At 38.5% G+C, this 19,963-nt stretch overlaps 1 protein-coding gene across 2 annotated transcripts in view; it reads left to right on the plus strand.

The window, feature by feature from the left end:
• Nucleotides 1-643: 643 nt before the first annotated feature.
• Nucleotides 644-19,963, plus strand: part of EPRS1 (glutamyl-prolyl-tRNA synthetase 1) — a 68,985-nt gene continuing 49,665 nt past the window's right edge. The window contains exons 1-8 of one of the 2 annotated variants that reach the window (XM_032422145.1): nt 644-3,270; nt 7,022-7,106; nt 10,042-10,141; nt 10,991-11,147; nt 12,450-12,589; nt 13,904-13,998; nt 18,175-18,301; nt 19,015-19,207. In XM_032422145.1, the coding sequence (XP_032278036.1) occupies nt 2,994-3,270; nt 7,022-7,106; nt 10,042-10,141; nt 10,991-11,147; nt 12,450-12,589; nt 13,904-13,998; nt 18,175-18,301; nt 19,015-19,207 (1,174 nt within the window). In that variant the 5' untranslated portion in view covers nt 644-2,993. The remainder of the gene's footprint in view (nt 3,271-7,021; nt 7,107-10,041; nt 10,142-10,990; nt 11,148-12,449; nt 12,590-13,903; nt 13,999-18,174; nt 18,302-19,014; nt 19,208-19,963) is intronic. The other variant, XM_032422146.1, reaches the window with a different exon arrangement.

The raw sequence follows: 19,963 nt of genomic DNA on the forward strand, positions 1-19,963 counted from the left end.
TAAGAAATGCAAGATTAGCAAAAATTAAAAGCTTAAAGACAGCAAAAGCGATATGTGAAGGTATATTCAGGTCTGAGATTTGAATAAGAAGTCAGTCATATGAAAATCTGGGGGAAAATAATTTCAGGCAAAAGGAAAGTGGCACAAACAGATAAAAGATGTGCTAGTATTCTTTTTTTTAATTTGAGTAAGTCATTGGTTTACTGATAATATGTTTCATAAAAGAGATATATAAGAGTCCCAGATATTACCTGAATTCAAAGAAATGGAGGAGTCTGGGTTAATAAGTTTGAAGAGCAGGTGTAATTTGGTTTCATTAATGTAAAACAGTTCATAAACGATATTTCAACTTCAGAAGATGCAGTATTGAAATATTCCTTTGTCCATTCTTGAAGCTGCATGTTTTGTCCAAAGGGATTTATTTTTATTTATTTTTTTTAGAGAGAGAATGTGCATGGAGATGGGGGGGCAGAGGGAAAGGAAGAGAGAGAACCTTACCGAGACTCCATGTACAGGGTGGAGCCTGATGCGGCACCTGACGCAGAGTTGGAGCTTATGATCCTGAGATCATGACCTGAGCCAAAATTAAGAGTCAGACGCTTAAGCGACTGAGCTGCCCAGGTGCCCCTGAAGGGAATTTTTTTTTAAAAGGGAATTTTAGTGGGTAAAGTGTAGGTTTACGTGTGTGGAGAGAGAAATAGGCAGACATGCCATTTCGACTATTAAATTCTCTGTTATAAACTGATATTTAGAAAGGAAAACAAATCAAATAGAGCCTATTTATTTCTAGCAATCAATTTACTGGAACAACTCTGTGAGATTTTACCGAAAGTAGTTGACTGGCTGATAGCATCTAGGGAGAGGGGGCTCTGCCAGAGAGAAAGATGCTGTTGGTTTGAATGTGACTGAAGAACAGAAGGGTGATCACAATGGAAATTTTCATAAATTGGCAATGATGTTGGAAGTTTCCATGCCAGTGTCAGCTGCAGACTCTCTGCCCTGCTCAGTCACCTCCACAAGGGACTTGTGTAAGATTTTAGACACCTTAGCCCCCTGGCTCCTGGTCATGCCCTGTTGACTGAACGTATCCGCTATTCCCATGGCTCCCAGCATGGCCTTGACATCAGAGCTCTTCCACTTTGAACGGCGGGAAGTACAAATCTACATCTCTCTTGCTCATATTCTGTGAGTTGCCCAGGTTATCAATTTTTTAGTGGCGAGTTTATCAAGCTTCTGCAGACCACTTACTTCATTTGGCAGCAGCAAAATCCTGCTGAGATCTGCATGATCAATCCTGCTTAGATCAGCGAAGTCGTGCTTGCCTTTTTATGGTATTCCAGGATCTTGGCTTGTACATCCTTCAGGAAGGCAAAACTAAAGACCTTGCTTTGTTGCATCATCTGCTTAGATTTGCTCATATTCTTGTTCAGCCAAAATTCTCCTTCTTCAGTATGTTCTTTATCAAAATCCTGATCCCACTGCCCTTTGAAATAGACTTGTTCATCGGAACCAGTACAACAGAGCTGCTAGCAGAGCCATTGGAAAGTAATCCTTGATGTTCTTCATTTGTTTGCCTTTCCACCCAGGGATTAACTCTTCTTTCTTCAGCGTTTACATAATCAACAGATTCCACACTGGCTAGGTTAGGTTTGTTAACGTTATCCAAGTCCTGAAGAAACTGATGCATCATTTTTCCATAGAGCCTTTTGGTCATGATGTTCAGTTCATGTGCATCAGTGGGTTTCTTTAATTCAGTAAGAAACTTTTGAAATTGGTGATGCAGACATCTTGACTTTCAACCTGACCTGTTGTAGCCCTTCCTCTTGTGTGTCTGTGACTTCATTAAAGTGTGTCAGATTTCCCTCTCCTAGGATGATGTAATCTCGAGATCCTTAACTTCATTACATATGCAAAAACTCTATTTCCCAATAGTCACATTTACAGGGACTGAGGGCTAGGACTTGGACATATCTTTTCTTGGGAGACACAATTTAATCTACTATTTACCCCAGTGAACCGTACCTCCTGGTATTCATGCCTTTGTGCAGTCCTCTCTTTTGTATCTGGGTGGGCCCTGTGGGACTCACTGGTCACCAATCAAATGTTGCAAAAGTGATGCTGTGTGATTTCCAAAGTTAGATCAGAAGGAACGTGGAAGTTTACATCTTGGTCTTTTGGAACCTTCACTCTCGCAGTACCCAGACACCCTGTAAGAAGTCTTTAGGCTTTAAATGCAGCGGACCCAAGAAACTATGGAGAGGGAGTGGGGTCCAGCTGAGCCTAGGCTTCCAGACTTCCCACCGCAGGCATCAGGTGAGTGAACCGCTTCTGCACCTTCGACCACCCTAGCCTCCAGTTAAATAGCACCAAGTGACCCCACTTAGTGCCACGTGGGGCAACTGGTGGTGGTGGTGGAGTGGTGAGGTGAGATGGTTTTTGTAATCAATCCTTGGGCCCTTGACTCGAAGCGCGCGCGGGCGCGCGCGCACACACACACACACACACACACACACACACACTCCCCTCCCCCACAGAGGGTGGAGAGGAGAAATCCGATGACCCTGTGAAAGGCACGCTTGCAGAGTCCAGGCAAACAAAGCCCAAACAAATTCGGGCACCGCTTTTAGTAATGCCTTTTATAAATTAATCCTTCCTTTTTAAGCACTATTTTCACGTACGAAAATAACTTGGAAACACATTCTTCTTTTGAAAAATATGAGGAAACATTAGAAAAGCTCCCCCCATCCCCAGCGGAACCATGGCTGCCGGTGTGCTGTGCATGCGTCCACGACTTTTCTGTGTTTACAAACACAGTGCCATCAACACACTGCTCCACTTGCGGGCTCTGTTTCGTGGCTCACGTGCACGCCTCTCACACGGTGGAAACGGTCTCATAACTTGCTCTCCTCACTTTACCAAGTGTCGTAAAGTCCTGTTCACTTCAGCGTCTATCCCAGCGGCGTAAATCGCCACGTAGGCCCTCCTGTCCCCAGATGCAGAGGGGCGGGGTCGAAGGCCTCGAGCCCGCGGCGGGGCGGAGACGGCGCACGGCGATGACGCAACGCGGTGTGCGCGGAGACGGCGGCAGCCACGACGCAGGGGAGGGGCGAAGGCTGCGGCAACGTCAGGCGCGCGCACACGTTGCAGCTTCTTGCTTTCGGCGGGTTCGGAGAGGTTCTGACGGCCAGGCAGGCGCACTGACAGGTAGCCGCAGACCGGCGGAGATGGCGACGCTCTGTCTGACCGTGAATGCAGGAGACCCTCCGCTGGGTAAGGGGACGAGGCCGCCGACCTGCGTGGGTTGCATCAGCCGGGGAGGGTGCGGGGCAGGGAAGGTCGCCGCGCCCGGCGTTGCGCAGTGGCGGTCACGGTCTGGGAGATTAGGCCTGCCCTCTCCTCGAAACTGTACACGGAGTAAGCTCTGCGCCCCTCATCTTCCATCCCCTGGCATGTGGATCTGCTCCTGAAGACCGTTTTCTCGGGCGTGGAGGGAGGCGTGGTGTGAGCCCAGGCAGAGCGACGCGTCGCTCGGCTTCGGACCTTTTCTCTTAAGAGGGATGACTGTCAGCCAACTCCCCTCCCTTTTTGAAATGGCTTTCCATAGAGACCTAGAGCTGCTCGTAGAAATAGCGTTTTGAAAGTTAAAATCATCGTCTTCGCGTCCCCTCTTTAGCATACCCCCCTTTACTTACATCTCCCTTCCTCCCTCTTCTCAGAACAGATCTTCAATCCACTTGACTACCTTATGTTTCGTTGGGTTCAAGGGGAACAAGGCAGACAATTGTAGTAGCTGACGTTGCATTACAACGAGGTTGCATTTATTTTTAATTAATGGTGGCAGGGTAATTGCTGAACACTCAAGTACACTGCGGACTGATAGGGTTGCTTTACTACACACCCTTATGGATGTGGTCAACGCCAGAGTAAACGTCGGATCTGTCACATTCCTAGTACATGTTAAGTTCTGTTTGGATTTGCTTTTTCTGTGTGGCCGAGATTACTGTAGATAGATAGTTTAGGATTTCTGCTTTTTTATTACTTTGGGAAACAACGCAAAAGAATTTGAGTAGTTTGTTAATCTCCTATTGGTTAATGTGTATGCATAGTATAAACTCACAAGTACTTTTTTTTTTAAAGATTTTATTTTTAAGTGATCTCTACACCAAACATGGGGCTCGAACTCTATCGCGAGATCAGGAGTCACCCGCTCTACGAACTAAGCCCTCACAAGTAGTTTTTTAATGTGGGAGAAGTGCAGACTTTTAGATGCAGTTGACAAAATTACTCATTGCATTGTCAACTTCGGTGGTGTTCTGAGTCTTTTGAATAAAACCCACAATTTAATAGCCATTTTAAATATTTAAAAAATGCTAATGTTTTAGCATATTGATTCCAGTAATTATGGGCTAACCTCACACAAATCAATAAACTCTAAAAAAAAAAAAATGGGTTTGCTCTTTGGGCTGGAAAGTACTAGACAGTGTGGTCTCATGGTTAAGAGCAAAAACATTTGGTTCCTGGAGACCTGGGTCAGATCCTGGCTGCCACACCTTGGCGGGTTCTGTGTTTGGCTTCTCCCACAGTCCTCTGATTAAGAAAGGAAGACTAGTATTTTCTACATAGGGTTGGTTGCCAGAATTAAATGAGACTGTAGGTAAAATTCTGACACATTTTAGATATTCCATAGCTGTAGTTTTTACTAATGTTACTTAGCAAATCCCCCTGTTTCCTTAGTGATCCCATTCTGATTATTCTGAAAGAGGATCTTAGAGAAATTTATTGTCATTTTGAACTGTAGACCAATTATAGAGTATATGTTTGCTTTTCCCCTCCTTTTTTGTTTTTAATTCTTCCCACTGTTTGATTAAAAAACATCTTTAAATCAATAAAATTGGATGAAACATTTAGAAAAATAGATTGCATTGCTGGAATTTCCCTGTTTTACATGCATTCAGCATGTGAAGTGTTTTTTTTTTTTTAACGTTAAAATAATTTCAAACTTAAAAAGGTACAAGAATAGAACCAATTACTTTCCCCCCCCGTACCACTGAAGAGCATACTGCAGATAATGATGCTTCAACATCAGGAATATGCCAACATACAGCTCTCTTAAGCAAGGAACCTTTTTACATGACCTGGTAGGACCATCAAAATCAGGAAGTACACATTGATACCATTCTTCTGTTTAATGCAGACACCCTGTTCATATTCCAACACTAATTGTTCCAATAACACTCAGTAGTACAGGGATCAAAATCCAGAATCATGCTTTGCACCTAGTTGTCATGTCTCTCCAGTTTCTTTCGATCTGGAATTTTTTTTGTCTTTCCTTGGCTTTCATAGCTTTGACCTCTCTGAAGACTAAAGACCAATTACTTGAAGAATGTCCCAATGATGTTTCCTTTTGGCTTTATTCAGCTACACATCTTTGGCAAGAGTAGCACGGAAGTGATTCGTTGCTCTTCATTGCAGCCCATAAATTGGTGCATGAATTTGATTTTTCCCATTACCAGTGATCTAACCTTGATTACTTAAGATGGTGTCAGCCAGCTTTATGGACTGCAGAGTTTTCTCTTTGCATTTGACAGACATTTTGTGGGGAGATGCATTAGGACCATGTAAACATTCCACTCAAACCTTCGTTTACGTGTTTCAGCACCCATTGATGCTCCCTGCCCAACTTGATTATTATTAAGAAGATGCCAAAAGGTGACCTTCCAATTCTGCTGTTCCTTCTACATGTATTAGTTGACATTTTTCTGACAGAAGATCTTTTTCTTTCCCATTAAAAAAAATTCGTAACAAAATGTCTCAGGTTATAATCTGTATTATTTACTTTTACTCTTTTAATTTAAAATTTTTATTTTTTAAAATTAGTTTTATTGAGCTATAACGTGCATTTACTAAACTTCACCAATTTAAAATTGACAGATACGTACAGTAACCACCGCAGTAATGATAGAGAATATTTCTCTCATTTTGGAAAGTTCCCTTTTGTCCCTTTGCAGTCAGCTTCCTTTCCCCATCTCTGGTCCCTGATAGCCACTGATCTGCTTTCTGTCAGTATTCTATTTTTTCTAGAATTTCATATACATTGAATCATATCATATATATTCTTTTGTACCTAGGATAATGCTAACTTGTTGCCTGTAACAGAACTTCAGAGCTTCATGCTTTTTATTTGCTATATAGGATTTCCTTGTATGGACACATTAAAACTTGTATCATTTACATTAGTAGTTACATTGCTACTGTTTGCCAGTGGGAGCCCCTCCAAGTTGGCCTCTCTGTCCTTTTGGCTTATCTGTTTGATTACTTCTTGCTTTCTAGCACAGAATTTTCCAGGTCTGTCTTGTACCTTCCCTGCCACAGCCCTGTTTCTGGTGGAGCTTGATATTTAGAAATCAGTATCTGGGTGCTGGTGGTTCATGTTGGCCAAATTTAAAGGACAAAAGATTAATCAATCAATTTAGGATATTTAATAGGTGTTGAGAGGCAGATTACACCGTGTTTTAGAGTTTAATTTCTGGGCCTGCATTCAGTTCCTGAGTGTCACATATTTAGTCAAGGACTTTGGGTTCATTATTTAATCTTTCCAAGCCTCAGTTTCCTCTTCTGTAAAATGGAGATAAAGATGTTTACGTCTTAAGATCACTACAAAGATTAAAAATTATAATGACTGTAAAGCATTTTAGCATAGTGCCTACCACATAGTAATCACTCAGATGCTATTAACAGTAGTTTTTATACAAGGCACTGTTCTCATTTCTTGTCTCCTGAGGGAAGAAAAGATTTATTTCGATGCCCTTAACTGGAAGCTGAACATACTCAAAAGCAGTTGGAGTATGCCAGTGAATAGTTTCTTATATATTATTTTCCCAAGACCAGAAGATGATCCTTTCTCTTTATAGACTACTGGGAGAGAAGTTTACTCCTTGGTTTGTTGAGTCATGCTTTATGATTCAGGTTTTAAATACTACATTGTTAATAAAGAAAAATCTTTTCATCTCATTCCACTTAGGAGCTTTGCTGGCCGTAGAACATGTGAAAGACAACGTCAGCATTTCTCTTGAAGAAGGGAAAGAGAATATTCTTTATGTGTCTGAGTAAGTACTTCTGTGTCTGTTTTCAGTACTGAACAGCATTTTTTAAATATTCAGAATTCAATGTTCTATGCTTGTTTTATTTGCTAGTTGGTAGATTAACTCTAGAAAGAAGTATGCTTTTCTTCCTCATTCTTAAAAGAAGTATATCCAGAGGCTTATATTTGTCAGCAAGCTATCTGATCCCACTTATAATCTAAAAGAAACTAGAAACGTACAGAAAGATTTTTTTTTTCTTTTTACTTTTCTGTTTTTGCAGGTTTCTACAATGAGCATATATTGTATGGTTTTTTTATTATTTATTTATTTTTTAAATTTTATTATGTTATGTTAGTCACCATACAATACATCATTGGTTTTGATGTGGTGAGCATATATTGTATGTTCTTGATTAAAGTGAATCATGTGCATCCCAGGATATATGGAAGATTAAACTTTTTTTTTTTCTGGAACCCACTGTGAAGAATAAAAAGAACTGGAAGGGGAGATATTATTATCCTTAATTTTAGTTTAATGAAACTGAGGAATAGATATAACCTGGTTTCAGATTCTTTTAAGAATACTTCGGGGCGCCTGGGTGGCTCAGTCGTTAAGCGTCTGCCTTCGGCTCAGGTCATGATCCCGGAGTCCTGGGATCCAGCCCCACATCGGGCTCCCTGCTCCGCGGGAAGCCTGCTTCTCCCTCTCCCACTCCCCCTGCTTGTGTTCCCTCTCTTGCTGTGTCTCTCTCTGTCAGATAAATAAAATCTTTAAAAAAAAAAAAAAAAAAAGAATACTTCACCACATAATAAAATCTGGACCAAATTGAAAGAAGTTTTCAAGGGTATTCTCAAGCTGGATACAGATTTGAGATGTGTTTAAAAGGTTCATAATAAACTGACAGAAAGACTTATATTGGGAAAGGGGCAAGATACATAAAAACACATACTCACACACACTCTTCTCCTCCCCATCTCCTCCTTCCTCCCAGTGTAGTTGTATCATAATTTTGGTTAGGTCGCCATTCAGTGTTTACACTGTAATGACCCGGTAAGTTTTGTTCATTGCTGAGCCACATATTATGATTATATTTTTGTGTACAACTTTTACTTTTCCATGAATAATTGTTTGCTTTGTTCTCTTTCTTCTGAAGCCTCTCTGATTCAGGGGTCTGTAGGAATATTTTCTTTTGATTCAGTATTCTGAAATTTCACAGTAATATGGTCTGGTTTGGGTCAATTTTTTTTTTTAAAGATTTTATTTTTAAGTAATATATACATCCAATGTGGGGTTCGAACTCACAACCCTGAGATCAAGAGTCACATGTTCTACTGACTGAGCCAGCTTGGTGCCCCGTGTGGGTCTATTTTTAATCTGTTCCGCTGGGTAGTTAGTCTCCTTTCAATGTGGAAACTTGGAAATCCTTCTGTTTTGGAAATTAAAAAAATTTTTTTTCTTTGATGATTTTCTCCTCCATTTTGTATTCTTCATATGGATGTTGGGATTAAGTATCACCTTCATTTTTCATCTATTTTTCCTTTTTTCTTTACTTTCTGGAGAGTTCTTCAACTTTATCATTCCTATTTTTCTATTGAGTTTTCTATTTCTGCTATATTTTTATTATCTAAGAGCTCGATTTTTTATTTTTTGAGTACTCCTTTTATAGTATCCTTGTTTTATGATTGCAATATATTGTTTCATTGCTTAAAGGAAATTTATTTACTTTTTAAATTTTCTTCTCCCTAATTTGCCTAAGTTGCATTTTTCTGTGTGTTTATTTTGGTTACTGTCTTTCACATTAAAAGCTTTCTTCAAATATTTGGTAACTCCTGATGACCTTCTCAGATTTTAACTGGAATTTAAAGCTGTTTATAAGTTCTGAATTCAAGGGTAGACTTGTTAGCTCTGAGCATACTTTGTGATGGTCTGATTGAATGGTTCACTTAGCGGGAACTTCTGATGTTAGTATCCTTAGTTATTTCTTCTTAGGCTGATCAGATTATTTAGTGAAGACTTTCAGTCTCCTGTTTGGAAGATAAAGAGTTGATGCCAGAATATTTTGGAAGCTGAGGGTGGGAAGAAGGCTTTGGATCTCAGCATCTAGTATGTATGTATTCATTCTCCCAGTTACCTGCATAACCCAGTTCACAGCTGTGCCAGATTTCCCCCAGTTGAGAGACCTTTGTTTTACTCTTTAGAGAATAAGGCTTCAGTTTTTGCCAAGATTGAGTAAGAGGAATGGTTCAGCTGAGCAGAATAGGGTTTGGTGGTGTCTGTTTCCCACTGATTTGTAAATAGACTTTATACCACCCCTCCTTATTTTAGCCCCAGTTCACTCTCACTTCCATTGATTCATTAGTCTTTTGTGGATTCTAAAATTTAGGTTGGGTTGGTTTTCAGCTTTGTCCACTACCCACTTAAAATTCAGTTTCTTCAGACTTGTTGAATTCATCTGCTGTTTAGCTTCTTAAACTGTATTGTGACTGTTTCTTCTCCTTAGTCTCTTTTTCCTTATGGGTGTGTGTGTCTTTTAAAAAAATTTTTACAGAACAATTTTGATGGGGTTTGAGCTGTCCTCTTTACTTGGAAGTTGATACAACTAGCCTCTCCATGACTGTATATCCTTGATTTCTCTGCCTTGATTTATTTTAAATCGCTATTGATCTTGATATCCCAGTTATATTTTCATATTTCCACCACTGAATAGACAATATTTAGAAGGACAAAGCATTATAGATAGTTCACTCTAAACCGAATTTTTGGATTTGGCTGAACATTCAGAACAAATTGGAGTTTGATAGATACAGTAAAGAATACATTAGGCGGATTTTTTTTAAACTGTAGTTGAAAATACATGGTAGATATAAGGTTTAATATTTTTATACTTCTTTGTAAGCCTCATGACTGCTACTGATTTGCTAGAGCTGTGGTAATATTTTATCTCATGCTTGTATTCTAGAAATGTGGTATTCACAGACATAAATTCCATACTTCGCTACTTGGCTCGAGTTGCAACGACAACTGGGCTCTATGGTTCTAACCTGCTGGAACATACTGAGGTAAGGAATGAACATTTCCTTGGGTTTGTTTTGATTTATGTTCTGTTCTTTTGAGAACTTCATTTTATTGTTGGCTTACGTACTATTATTATATGTAAGGATATTCATGGAGTTTAGTGGTAGACCTAGTTAAGGAATTCTCATCCTGTTTTTATTTTCGGGGGGGGGGGGAGAAAAACACCTAATGTCTCCTAAGTTTGAACTTTTAATCCCATACGAGCTGTCCTGTTGGGTCAGTGAGTGCTGTCTTCTTCCTAGATTCCCAGGAAGGAATCAGGTGAGGCAGCAGGCCTAGAAAAGTTAAGAGATTTTCCCAGGGTCACACACGTAGTTTGGATCCCCTTTTCCTTTCTAGGTATACACTTTAATTAATTACAGCAGCAGTAGATTAACTTCCAGTACTGCTGTTTAGATGCTTTCTGTTTGTTTGTATTCAGCTCCACCTCTCCTAATTTTTATAAAATTCAGTATACAAAGAATAGTTGCCTAGGCATTTAGTTTTAAATTTTACAGGTAGATGAATCTGTTTGGCTAGGTATCACCTATTGGTTTTGTCTAAGTATCACCTAGTGGGTTATTCCTTCCTGCTGCCAGTTCTCAAATCTTTGTTTTTCTTTTTCTTCTCTGAAGTGCTTCTCTGCACTCCTGGGGGGGTGGGGGAGAAGCACAGAAATATAACAATGAAATTTGTTTATTTAAATGCCAATTTAGATCTCAGGCAACCAGAATTAAATCCATATAATGGCAAATCCTGTAATTTGAGATGAGATTAGGCATGATTCTGAGGTCATTTGTTTGTTTAAATCTAAACCCTGAGGTGCATTTCTTTTCGATCTTTTATGTCCACAGATTGATCACTGGTTGGAGTTTAGTGCTACAAAATTGTCTTCATGTAATTTGTTTACTTCTGCAATCAACGAGCTCAATCATTGCCTGTCTCTGAGAACATACTTAGTTGGAAATTCCTTGAGCTTAGCAGATTTGTGTGTTTGGGCCACCCTAAAAGGTATCATTTATTCTTCCTGAAGAATGCTTTATTTTTATTACTTGATATTTTGCTGGATAAGAAGTGTGCATTTTTCTATATACACATATGTATTGTGCATGTGCACGCGTGTGTGTGTAGAAAGAGAGTCACTTAGGACTTCCTTGCAAAGGAATGACTGCTTTGGCTATTTTATTCCTGTCCAGGCACAGGAATTCCCAATCCTTTGCTGTCCTGAGAGGTCTTTTCTCTCTCACTAACCCAACTCCCTTCTGCTTGAGAAGCTGACCTTGGTCCTGCTGAAGAAGCCCTCATCCCATTTATGTCAGCACCTCTGTTGTCTCAGTCGTTCCTTTACTCCAGGTTGTTGTCTTTGATCACTTAGTAGGGGTATATGTGTGTTTGAGGGGGTGATCTGGAGTTGTTCCTCCTGGAGGTCACGGATTCTCTATTCTGACTACTTGGCAACAGGGTAGGATTATAGGATTGATGAGAGGTATAAAGAGGACTTAAATTTTGTTGGCTTATTTTCTTTAAAAAAAACAAAAACAAAAAACCTGAAGCAAATATGCCAGAAAGTTTTATCATTCTTTAAATCTGCATCATGTGGGGTTTTTTATGTTGTGTGTACTATTTTTGTGGCTAAAACTTTTCTCCGAATTCAGTTAAATTGTTATAATAATAACCAACATAAAATGAAGGCCTTTTCTAATTAGATGTTTTCATATATAGGTTTGACATTTTCATCTTTTTGATTTTTGACTTAGTATTCATGAAAGGATAATATCTTAAGGATGTAACTTTGTGATATTAAAGAATTAAATTTTCCTTCACTGCCTACTTTTGATACTGCATTTGAAGAAATGAGCTACTTCTTGATCTTGATAGGAAACTGTTTTGTTTTCTAGTTGATCTACTTAAAGCCTTTCCTTAATTATGAAATATGACGTTGGCCTTATAGTGGGTGTGTGGTGGTGGTGAGGGCAGGATTTAGTACAGCAAAAATATTTTTAATTAACTTCTGTGAATTCTGTAAAGTATATTAAAATACTAGAAAACATTACAGTGTATACCTAGATTGCAAATTTTTCATTATGGAAGCACATTTTTTTTTTTTTTTTAAAGTAGGCTCCACGCCCAGCGTGGGGCTTGAACTCAAGATTCTGGGATTAAGAGTTGTGTGCTCTGTGGATTGACCCAGCCAGGCACCCCTTTAGAAGCACAACTTTAAGCCATCTCATTTACTTAAATTAACCACGATTAGAATTTTGCTTTTAAAGTTGTGGATTTATTGAATGGTTTTAAAATTATTTTTGCTAATAGGCAGTGCTGCATGGCAGGAACAGTTGAAACAGAACAAAGCTCCAGTGCACGTAAAACGCTGGTTTGGCTTTCTCGAAGCCCAGCAGGCCTTCCAGTCTGTAGGTACCAAGTGGAATGTTTCAGCGACCAAAGCTAAAGTGGTAAGCTTTTTTAAATGCTGATATCTTAGTTGGTTTGAGACCATAGATCTGAAAAGAAAATTATTCCTACTTATAGTTTATTTTTCTTTTCATGTGTGAAAAATCTTCTTGGAAAAATCTGTGGAGTCTGTTAAGTCTTGGCTTGCCTTTAACTGTTTAACTCCATAAAGCCTTAATCTTTGTAGTTATATGCCTAAAATATTATGATCATCCAGTGTATGTCCCTTAGGAAATCCAAAATCCAAGTAACTAAAATCTCATTATTTATAGCTATATGATTTTTTCTTCCTCTCAACTCTCCTGTTTGTTCATTTTTGGCCATTGAGTCCTGGGCTTCTGCAGAGCCTTTTTGTTAATCTCTAGGAGGATGTGATGTAGAGTCCAGTAGAAAAGATTCTCTTCCTCAGCCAGAGTCTCTCTGCTTTGATCTGTTCCACATATTAGGCATGTGTAGTAAAGTTTCAACTTAAAGTTTCTTTTCCATTGCAGTAAAAATTTGAAAACTACTGCCTATTTGGATCAAGACACCACAGTCCACTCTCTTGTTTTGGCTAAAAATCGTCACTCATTCTTCACCATTTTTCCCATGGAATCAGTCACCAAGTTCTGTTCTCATATCTATTGATACGTTTTCTATCTCCACTGTTACTGATTTTTATTGAAACCTCATTACCCCTTGGTTGATTTAATACCATAATCTCATTCAAGGTCTCTGTCTTTTCTAGTTCAGCCTCTGCGTTGTCCTGGGTATCATTTTAGAAAACACAAATAAATGGTCCCATTACCCCTGGGATTTCCTCGTTGCCTAAAACCTAAAAGCACGTGTATGAGGGGCTTCATATTTTGGACCTTGTCAACAATTCAGCTTCCTTGCCTATCCACCCCACATGCATTTCTAACTTTTCATGGACATCGCACTGTCTTTATGTCTTACCTGGGCTATTGTTCCTTTTCTTAGAAAGAAGGCCCTTACACATTCTGCGTCTGACACATTTCCACTTATTTTTTAAGGTCCAGCTTGGTTCTTACCTCCTTTTAAGCTTTTCCTGATGAAAAGGCTATTGGTTAACTTCAACTGACTGCTCTAACAGCCCTCTATAAATATATATGTATATCTCTGTTACCAGTGGTTGGTTTTGTTTACATCCTTCACAAGGTTTTGGGTCCTCAAGTGCAAGGACAACGTTCAAGTCCTCATTTATCTTATAACCATGCCTGGTACATAGTGGGTACTGAGGAAGTATTTGTTGAATGAATGTATTCTTAAACATTTAATGATATAACTGTATTTGTTGTTTCTGTTCTGCTTTTCAGACACCTGAGAAAAAACAAGATGTTGGGAAATTTGTTGAGCTTCCAGGTGCTGAGATGGGAAAGGTTACTGTCAGATTTCCTCCAGAGGCTAGTGGGTAAGAAAATGTAACTTGTAATTACAATGGAATATATTTAGCGGAAAAGCTTAAAATAGTTAAATACTTATAATATTACTAGAATACTAATATAGAAGAAAATAAGTAAGATTTTAATTATGGGAATCAAAATTCTAAACATCTTAATAGTCTGTTATTGACAGCTGATGTTAATGTATTAAATTTGTAGTTTTAGCTTATTAATCAGACAATTGTTATTTTACCCCAGACAGAATTTTAATTATAGAGAATACCCATAAATATAAAGTCTTAAGTTTTATTTGCATTTTGAAATTTTCAGCTCTCATTTAATAAGGATTTGTATTTGTACCCTGAGCAGTCCTTTCGGTTAGCAGAAGTTATGGCAGAATTATTTTTAAGTTACTTTTTTTCTGAAATAAAGAAAGGGGCATCCTGAAAAGCCTATTCCTTTTCAGTTTTTTCTGTTACCAGCAGGCTTCCTAACCCCTTTCACTTTTGGCACCGAAAGAAAATAATAACATTTGAATAGCTCTTTGGAGAAAAAGACTTGTTCTGGCTGGTGGACACCAGCCTGGGGCTGCCCCAGGCCTTGCCCAGCATTGCCCTGGGCTGAGGGGAATCCACCTTCGCACATGCATCAGCCTCTTTGAGCATACTGGACAAGCTTTGTAATAGCGCTCTTCCAGTGGGAGTAATACAATAAAATGTGTCTTATTAAAGCAATTAGCCTCAGGAACCTAGCCATTAGGATAGAATTGTGCCATATTTGGTAAATGAGGTGATTTTTTTCTCCCTAAATTTTGTTTAATTTTAGATTTTGTATTTTATAGCTAAATTCTTACCCATTCCACCCATAAGTGGAATGTGTAGACAATAGAAAGCAGATAAGGAAGAAAACCATTTTATTTTAGCTGTTCTTAGTAGTTCTTCACAAACTTTTCATAAGCACCACTGACAGGAAAATCTGTTTTAGAATTCCACTTTTTCTCTCTGCTTTTCTAAGTTTGCTGATGAAGGTGGTGAAATGAAGGATAAATAGAAGATGAAGGAGAAATAATGAATTTGGAAAATTCACAGACTAAATTATTAAGTGGTCGATTGGTAGTTAACTGGGTGGAATCCCATAAATAAGACTTAACCATATGTGCTTTAATTCCCACAGACATCTTGGGTCCTTGTGGCCCAGTATTCTGCTCTTCTGTACTTGGTGTGTGAGAGGTCCTGGTTTCCCATTGGTAGTGACTTCAATGGTTTGCTAAAGCCACTTTCTTAGCAGTGGCTGTTTATAGCTCTGGCATTTGAACATTAGTCCTTTTAGACTCTTTCTATGTTTTTTGTCACTGTCATTTCTTAGAATAGTGAGTGCCTCATCTTTATAATTTATGAAGTACATTTGTCTGCCATAAATTATATCAATTTCAGAGACCATGCTCTTGGCCAAATACAGTTTTGGGATTTGGAATATAAATCAGTATTCAGGTTTTCTCGTCTTTTTTTGTTTGTTTTTTGTTTTACTATTCATAATTTTATCATATCCCTTTATACTGCTAAAGAATTCTTTAATTTTTCTTTTCCTAAGATTTTATTTTTAAGTAATCTCTACATCCAGCATGGGGCTTTAAATTACAACCTTGAGATCAAGAGTTGCATGCTCTACCGACTGAGCCAGCTAGGCTCCCCCTGTAATGTTTCTTTTTAGTCATTTTATTTTTCTGTGTCTTTCATGAAAGGCCAGAACGCTTGACTTTTTTTGTTTGTTTGTTTAAGATTTTATTTATTTATTTGACAGAGAGAGCACAAAAACAGGGGGAGCAGCAGGCAGAGGAAGTGGGAGAAGCCGATTCCCTGCTGAGCCAGGAGCCGATGCAGGGGTTTGATCCCAGGACTCTGGGATCATGACCTGAGCTGAAGGCAGATGCTTAACTGACTGAGCCACCCAGGCGCCCTGAAGGCTTGACTTGTGCCCTTGTTCTTATTCTTAGCTAACGTATATAGAACCTGTTACGTGCAGGTACTACCCGGCATTGTACATTTACTGTTTTAATAGCCCTGTGAGGAAAGCACTTTAATAGCTGCATTTTACAAATGTTTTCAGAAACATTCCTACAACATTTTGGTAGTTTGCCAAACTTGTGCTATTTGGCTCTAGAGTCCATTTGACTTAAAATTCTGCAGCCTATATCTGTTACATGTGGCAGAAGCCCAATTCGGCGTTTGTACTAACTGACGCAGCATGAATCTTACTTTCTTTAGTTAGCTAGTTGTCTCTTGAGCTGATTATTTTAGTTACCTTGTGAATATTTTATAGTCCTTTTAGCTTTCTGGACATTTAGAATTGTTAGAACCACACACATTATTTCAAATTCACAAACAGTATCTTTAAGGTAATGGTTCAATTTCCTGACCTCTCTTAATTCCTTTATGTAAAGCCTAGCACATTAACTGTCTTATAGTATGCGTGGTCAGTGATAATTAGTTTGTTGTTTTTTTTTTCTTCCTAATGATGGTTATAGCATGATACAGGTATGGCACTTTGAACAAAGACTAAAGATAGTGTTTCTGTTTCTTTTTTCTTTTTCTTTTAAGATTTTTATTTATTTATTTGACAGAGAGAGACACAGTGAAAGAGGGAACACAAGCAGGGGGAGTGGGGGAGGGAGAAGCAGGCTTCCTGCTGAGCAGGGAGCCCGATGTGGGGCTCTATCCCGGGACCCTGGGATCATGACCTGAGCCGAAGGCAGATGCTTAACGACTGAGCCACCCAGGCGCCCCAGTGTTTGTTCCTTTCTTGGAACTCACAGTCCTTTGTTCTATTTTATTTTTGGTAAACCTTTTATTTTAGGGGTAGTTTTAATTTACAGAAACATAGTAAAGATAGTACAAAATGTTCCCACATACACTGTACCCAGTTAAGTCTGGTACCTTTGTCACAACTGGTGAACCAATATCAATTTATTATTATTATTATCACCTAAACTCCATACCTTTTTTGGATTTCATTAGTATTTCCCTAATGTCCTTTTTCTGTTTTAGAATCTCATCTGGGTTACCAGTGACAGCCTTTTATATTATGCAGAAAGTTTTGAATAACCCTAAATGCATTGCTTTGTACTTGTCTATGTTAACCTGTGTGCATATATATTCTTAACATTGAATCATCAATCTAGAATGCTGTGTGAATTTCGAAAATGTGGATTGATTTAAAAATTGAAGTGAAGACTTGCAGGGAGTTGTATTTTCCCCTCCCCTATTGATAGCAGCTGAGATCAGGTTGGCGTCAAACTAGGACCTAGTGCAGTGGGACCATGGCTACCATTAGTGGAAACCAGTAAAAATTCGTGAGAGATGATTAAGCTTCCTTGATTCATGCCGTATTTGCTGCCCAGGAAAGGGTATTTTCTACAGTGGTGGTATAGGATACTGCTTTTTACACACTTAGCTGATAGAGGAGAATGTTGATCTAGAATATTATCAGCAGTGCCTGTGACGTATTTTATTCCTTTTAATTGCCAACTGCCCATAGGAACAGAATAGTGTTTTCATAGATTGGGATTCACAGAGCGTTGGTACTGGAAGGTCCTTTAGCTAAAATCCTTTTATTTTGGCTTCTGAGAAAACAGACGCCTTGAGAAGTAAGTGGCTCCTCTGCAGCCTCCTGATCCCCACGTGCCCTTTCATGGAGCCCTCACACGGCAGTGGTGACCTCAGAGGTGCCTCTGGCTGGCGTGCATGAGGTGGGTGCTCGGCTCTCAGTAGCATCAGGTCTTAGTGGAGAGGATACACTCCCGCGGAGCATAGCATTGGAAGCCATCTCGGAGGCAGTTTTCCTCTAACCAAATGACCACTCGTTTCCTCTGTAAGAGAAAAAAAAAAAAAGATTTTCCTTAAGGTTGTTTATTTTGTTTTTTGTTTTGTTTTTTTCTCCTTAAGGTGGTAATATTAACAAATAACTTTTCCCTTTGTGAACTTGTGCATATGAAATTGTTTCTTGTGATTATTTTATAAATGTTGTAGTCTTTTTCTTCCTGTGAAGGTCAGATTTTCTATCACAGTACTTTTTTGTTAGAAAATAAAATATGACTGGAGTACCAACTAGAAGGATTTTTGTTTAGTCCTCATCTCCTCAAAAGGTTAAGTTTAAATATTTAGTTAAAACATGTTAATGAGTTTCTTTGTGAAATGTTTTTGTTTTAGTTACTTACACATTGGGCATGCAAAAGCTGCTCTTCTGAACCAGCACTACCAGGTTAACTTTAAAGGGAAACTGATCATGAGATTTGATGACACAAATCCTGAAAAAGAAAAGGAAGATTTTGAGAAGGTAATTAAAGGTGTAGTGATGACCCTTTGTCAGAAAAGTTAATGAAAATTAGAGGGTGACCTGATACCTTCATGGTATGAAAATAAGTTAAGTTTGTTCTCATAGCTGCTTTTTCCCCTCATCTGTATATTTTGTGTCTGAGACCTAAGCCAAGCAATATTGAGCTCCATACCAAAAAAACTTCAATTTATTTTTTTCTTCCTCAGTTGTACAATTTACCAGAGTGTGCTATATTTTCCTATAAGTACCAGCTTTTTAAATGAATTGGTCACTAGAGGCAGGTTTCCTTTTTGTCATACAATTGTTAAGTGTATGAATGAAAGAAACACTTAAGTAGGTGTTGGAAAATTGGGAAGGTTTCCTATCCTCTTTTATTTTTTTTATTCAGAAGCACTGCAATATATTCAAAGAGAGGGCAAATGATTGTCAGTATGACCAATAATAACCAGTTTTCCAGAGTAAATGGAAAGCTCCATCATGAGATCAGCCTTCTCAGCTGCAAATTTGGAGACTAGTATAATGAATATCTTTTTTTTCTTTTCTGATCTAATATACAACTTGCACAACCATTTTCAGCCTTTTTATTTTATTTCATTTTATTTTTTTGACTGATGGTGTATAATTATATTTGCCCAAATGCAGTTATCAAGGATTGAAAATACACAAGAAAATGCAAAAGATAAATTGATGGTTATTTTGGATTCTTTTTGCAGGTTATCTTGGAAGATGTTGCAATGTTGCATATCAAACCAGATCAATTTACTTATACCTCGGATCATTTTGAAACTATAATGAAATATGCAGAGAAGCTAATTCAGGAAGGGAAGGCTTATGTGGATGATACTCCTGCTGAGCAGATGAAAGCAGAACGTGAGCAGAGGATAGAATCCAAGCATAGGAAAAACTGTAAGGCACATTTAGTGTTTTGTATTTTAACTGATGATTTTTGAATCTGTTCTTTAGTAGAACAAGATTTCTATGAAAGATGCTGATTTGAGACACATTTGGGAATATGATTCATACATTAATTCATCACAGAATTCTTTTTATCATCTTTACATTGTTGTTACTTTGTGGGCATCACAACTGCATGCGAAGTGTGTGTGCCCTTAGTGTCCCACTTACTAAGTGCCATCTTCTGCATTGTATTCATGCCGTTTGAATGGTTAGTTCTGCAACTTTTTGTAGTTCTCCCAATTTAAATACTTAGCTTTTCTATAAAAGGTTTGATGATCATGTTATTAGTACCCAAGTCATCTTCTTAGCATGTGGGTAAATGTGAATATAATATTGATTATAATATTTAAGCTTGATACTACTCTATACCTCAGAAATATTACTTAATGAAAGAGCATATCTTTCTTTTTTTTTTTTTTTTTAAGATTTTATTTATTTGACAAAGACACAGCGAAAGAGGGAACACAAGCAGAGGGAGTGGGAGAGGGAGAAGCAGGCTTCCCGTGGGAAGCCCGATATGGGACACGATCCCAGGACCCTGGGATCATGACCTGAGCTGAAGGCAGACGCTTAACGACTGAGCCACCCAGGCGCCCCAAAGAGCATATCTTTCTTATTCATTACTTGTCCCCTGAGCTACTGAATAAGGCTATTTTCATTCTGCAGTTATGTTGCCATAATTTCCACAATACTGAATTTAAATCT

Source organism: Phoca vitulina, unplaced genomic scaffold, assembly GCF_004348235.1.
Source record: "Phoca vitulina isolate PV1807 unplaced genomic scaffold, GSC_HSeal_1.0 scaffold26, whole genome shotgun sequence".
NCBI classification, from domain to species: Eukaryota; Metazoa; Chordata; class Mammalia; order Carnivora; family Phocidae; genus Phoca; species Phoca vitulina.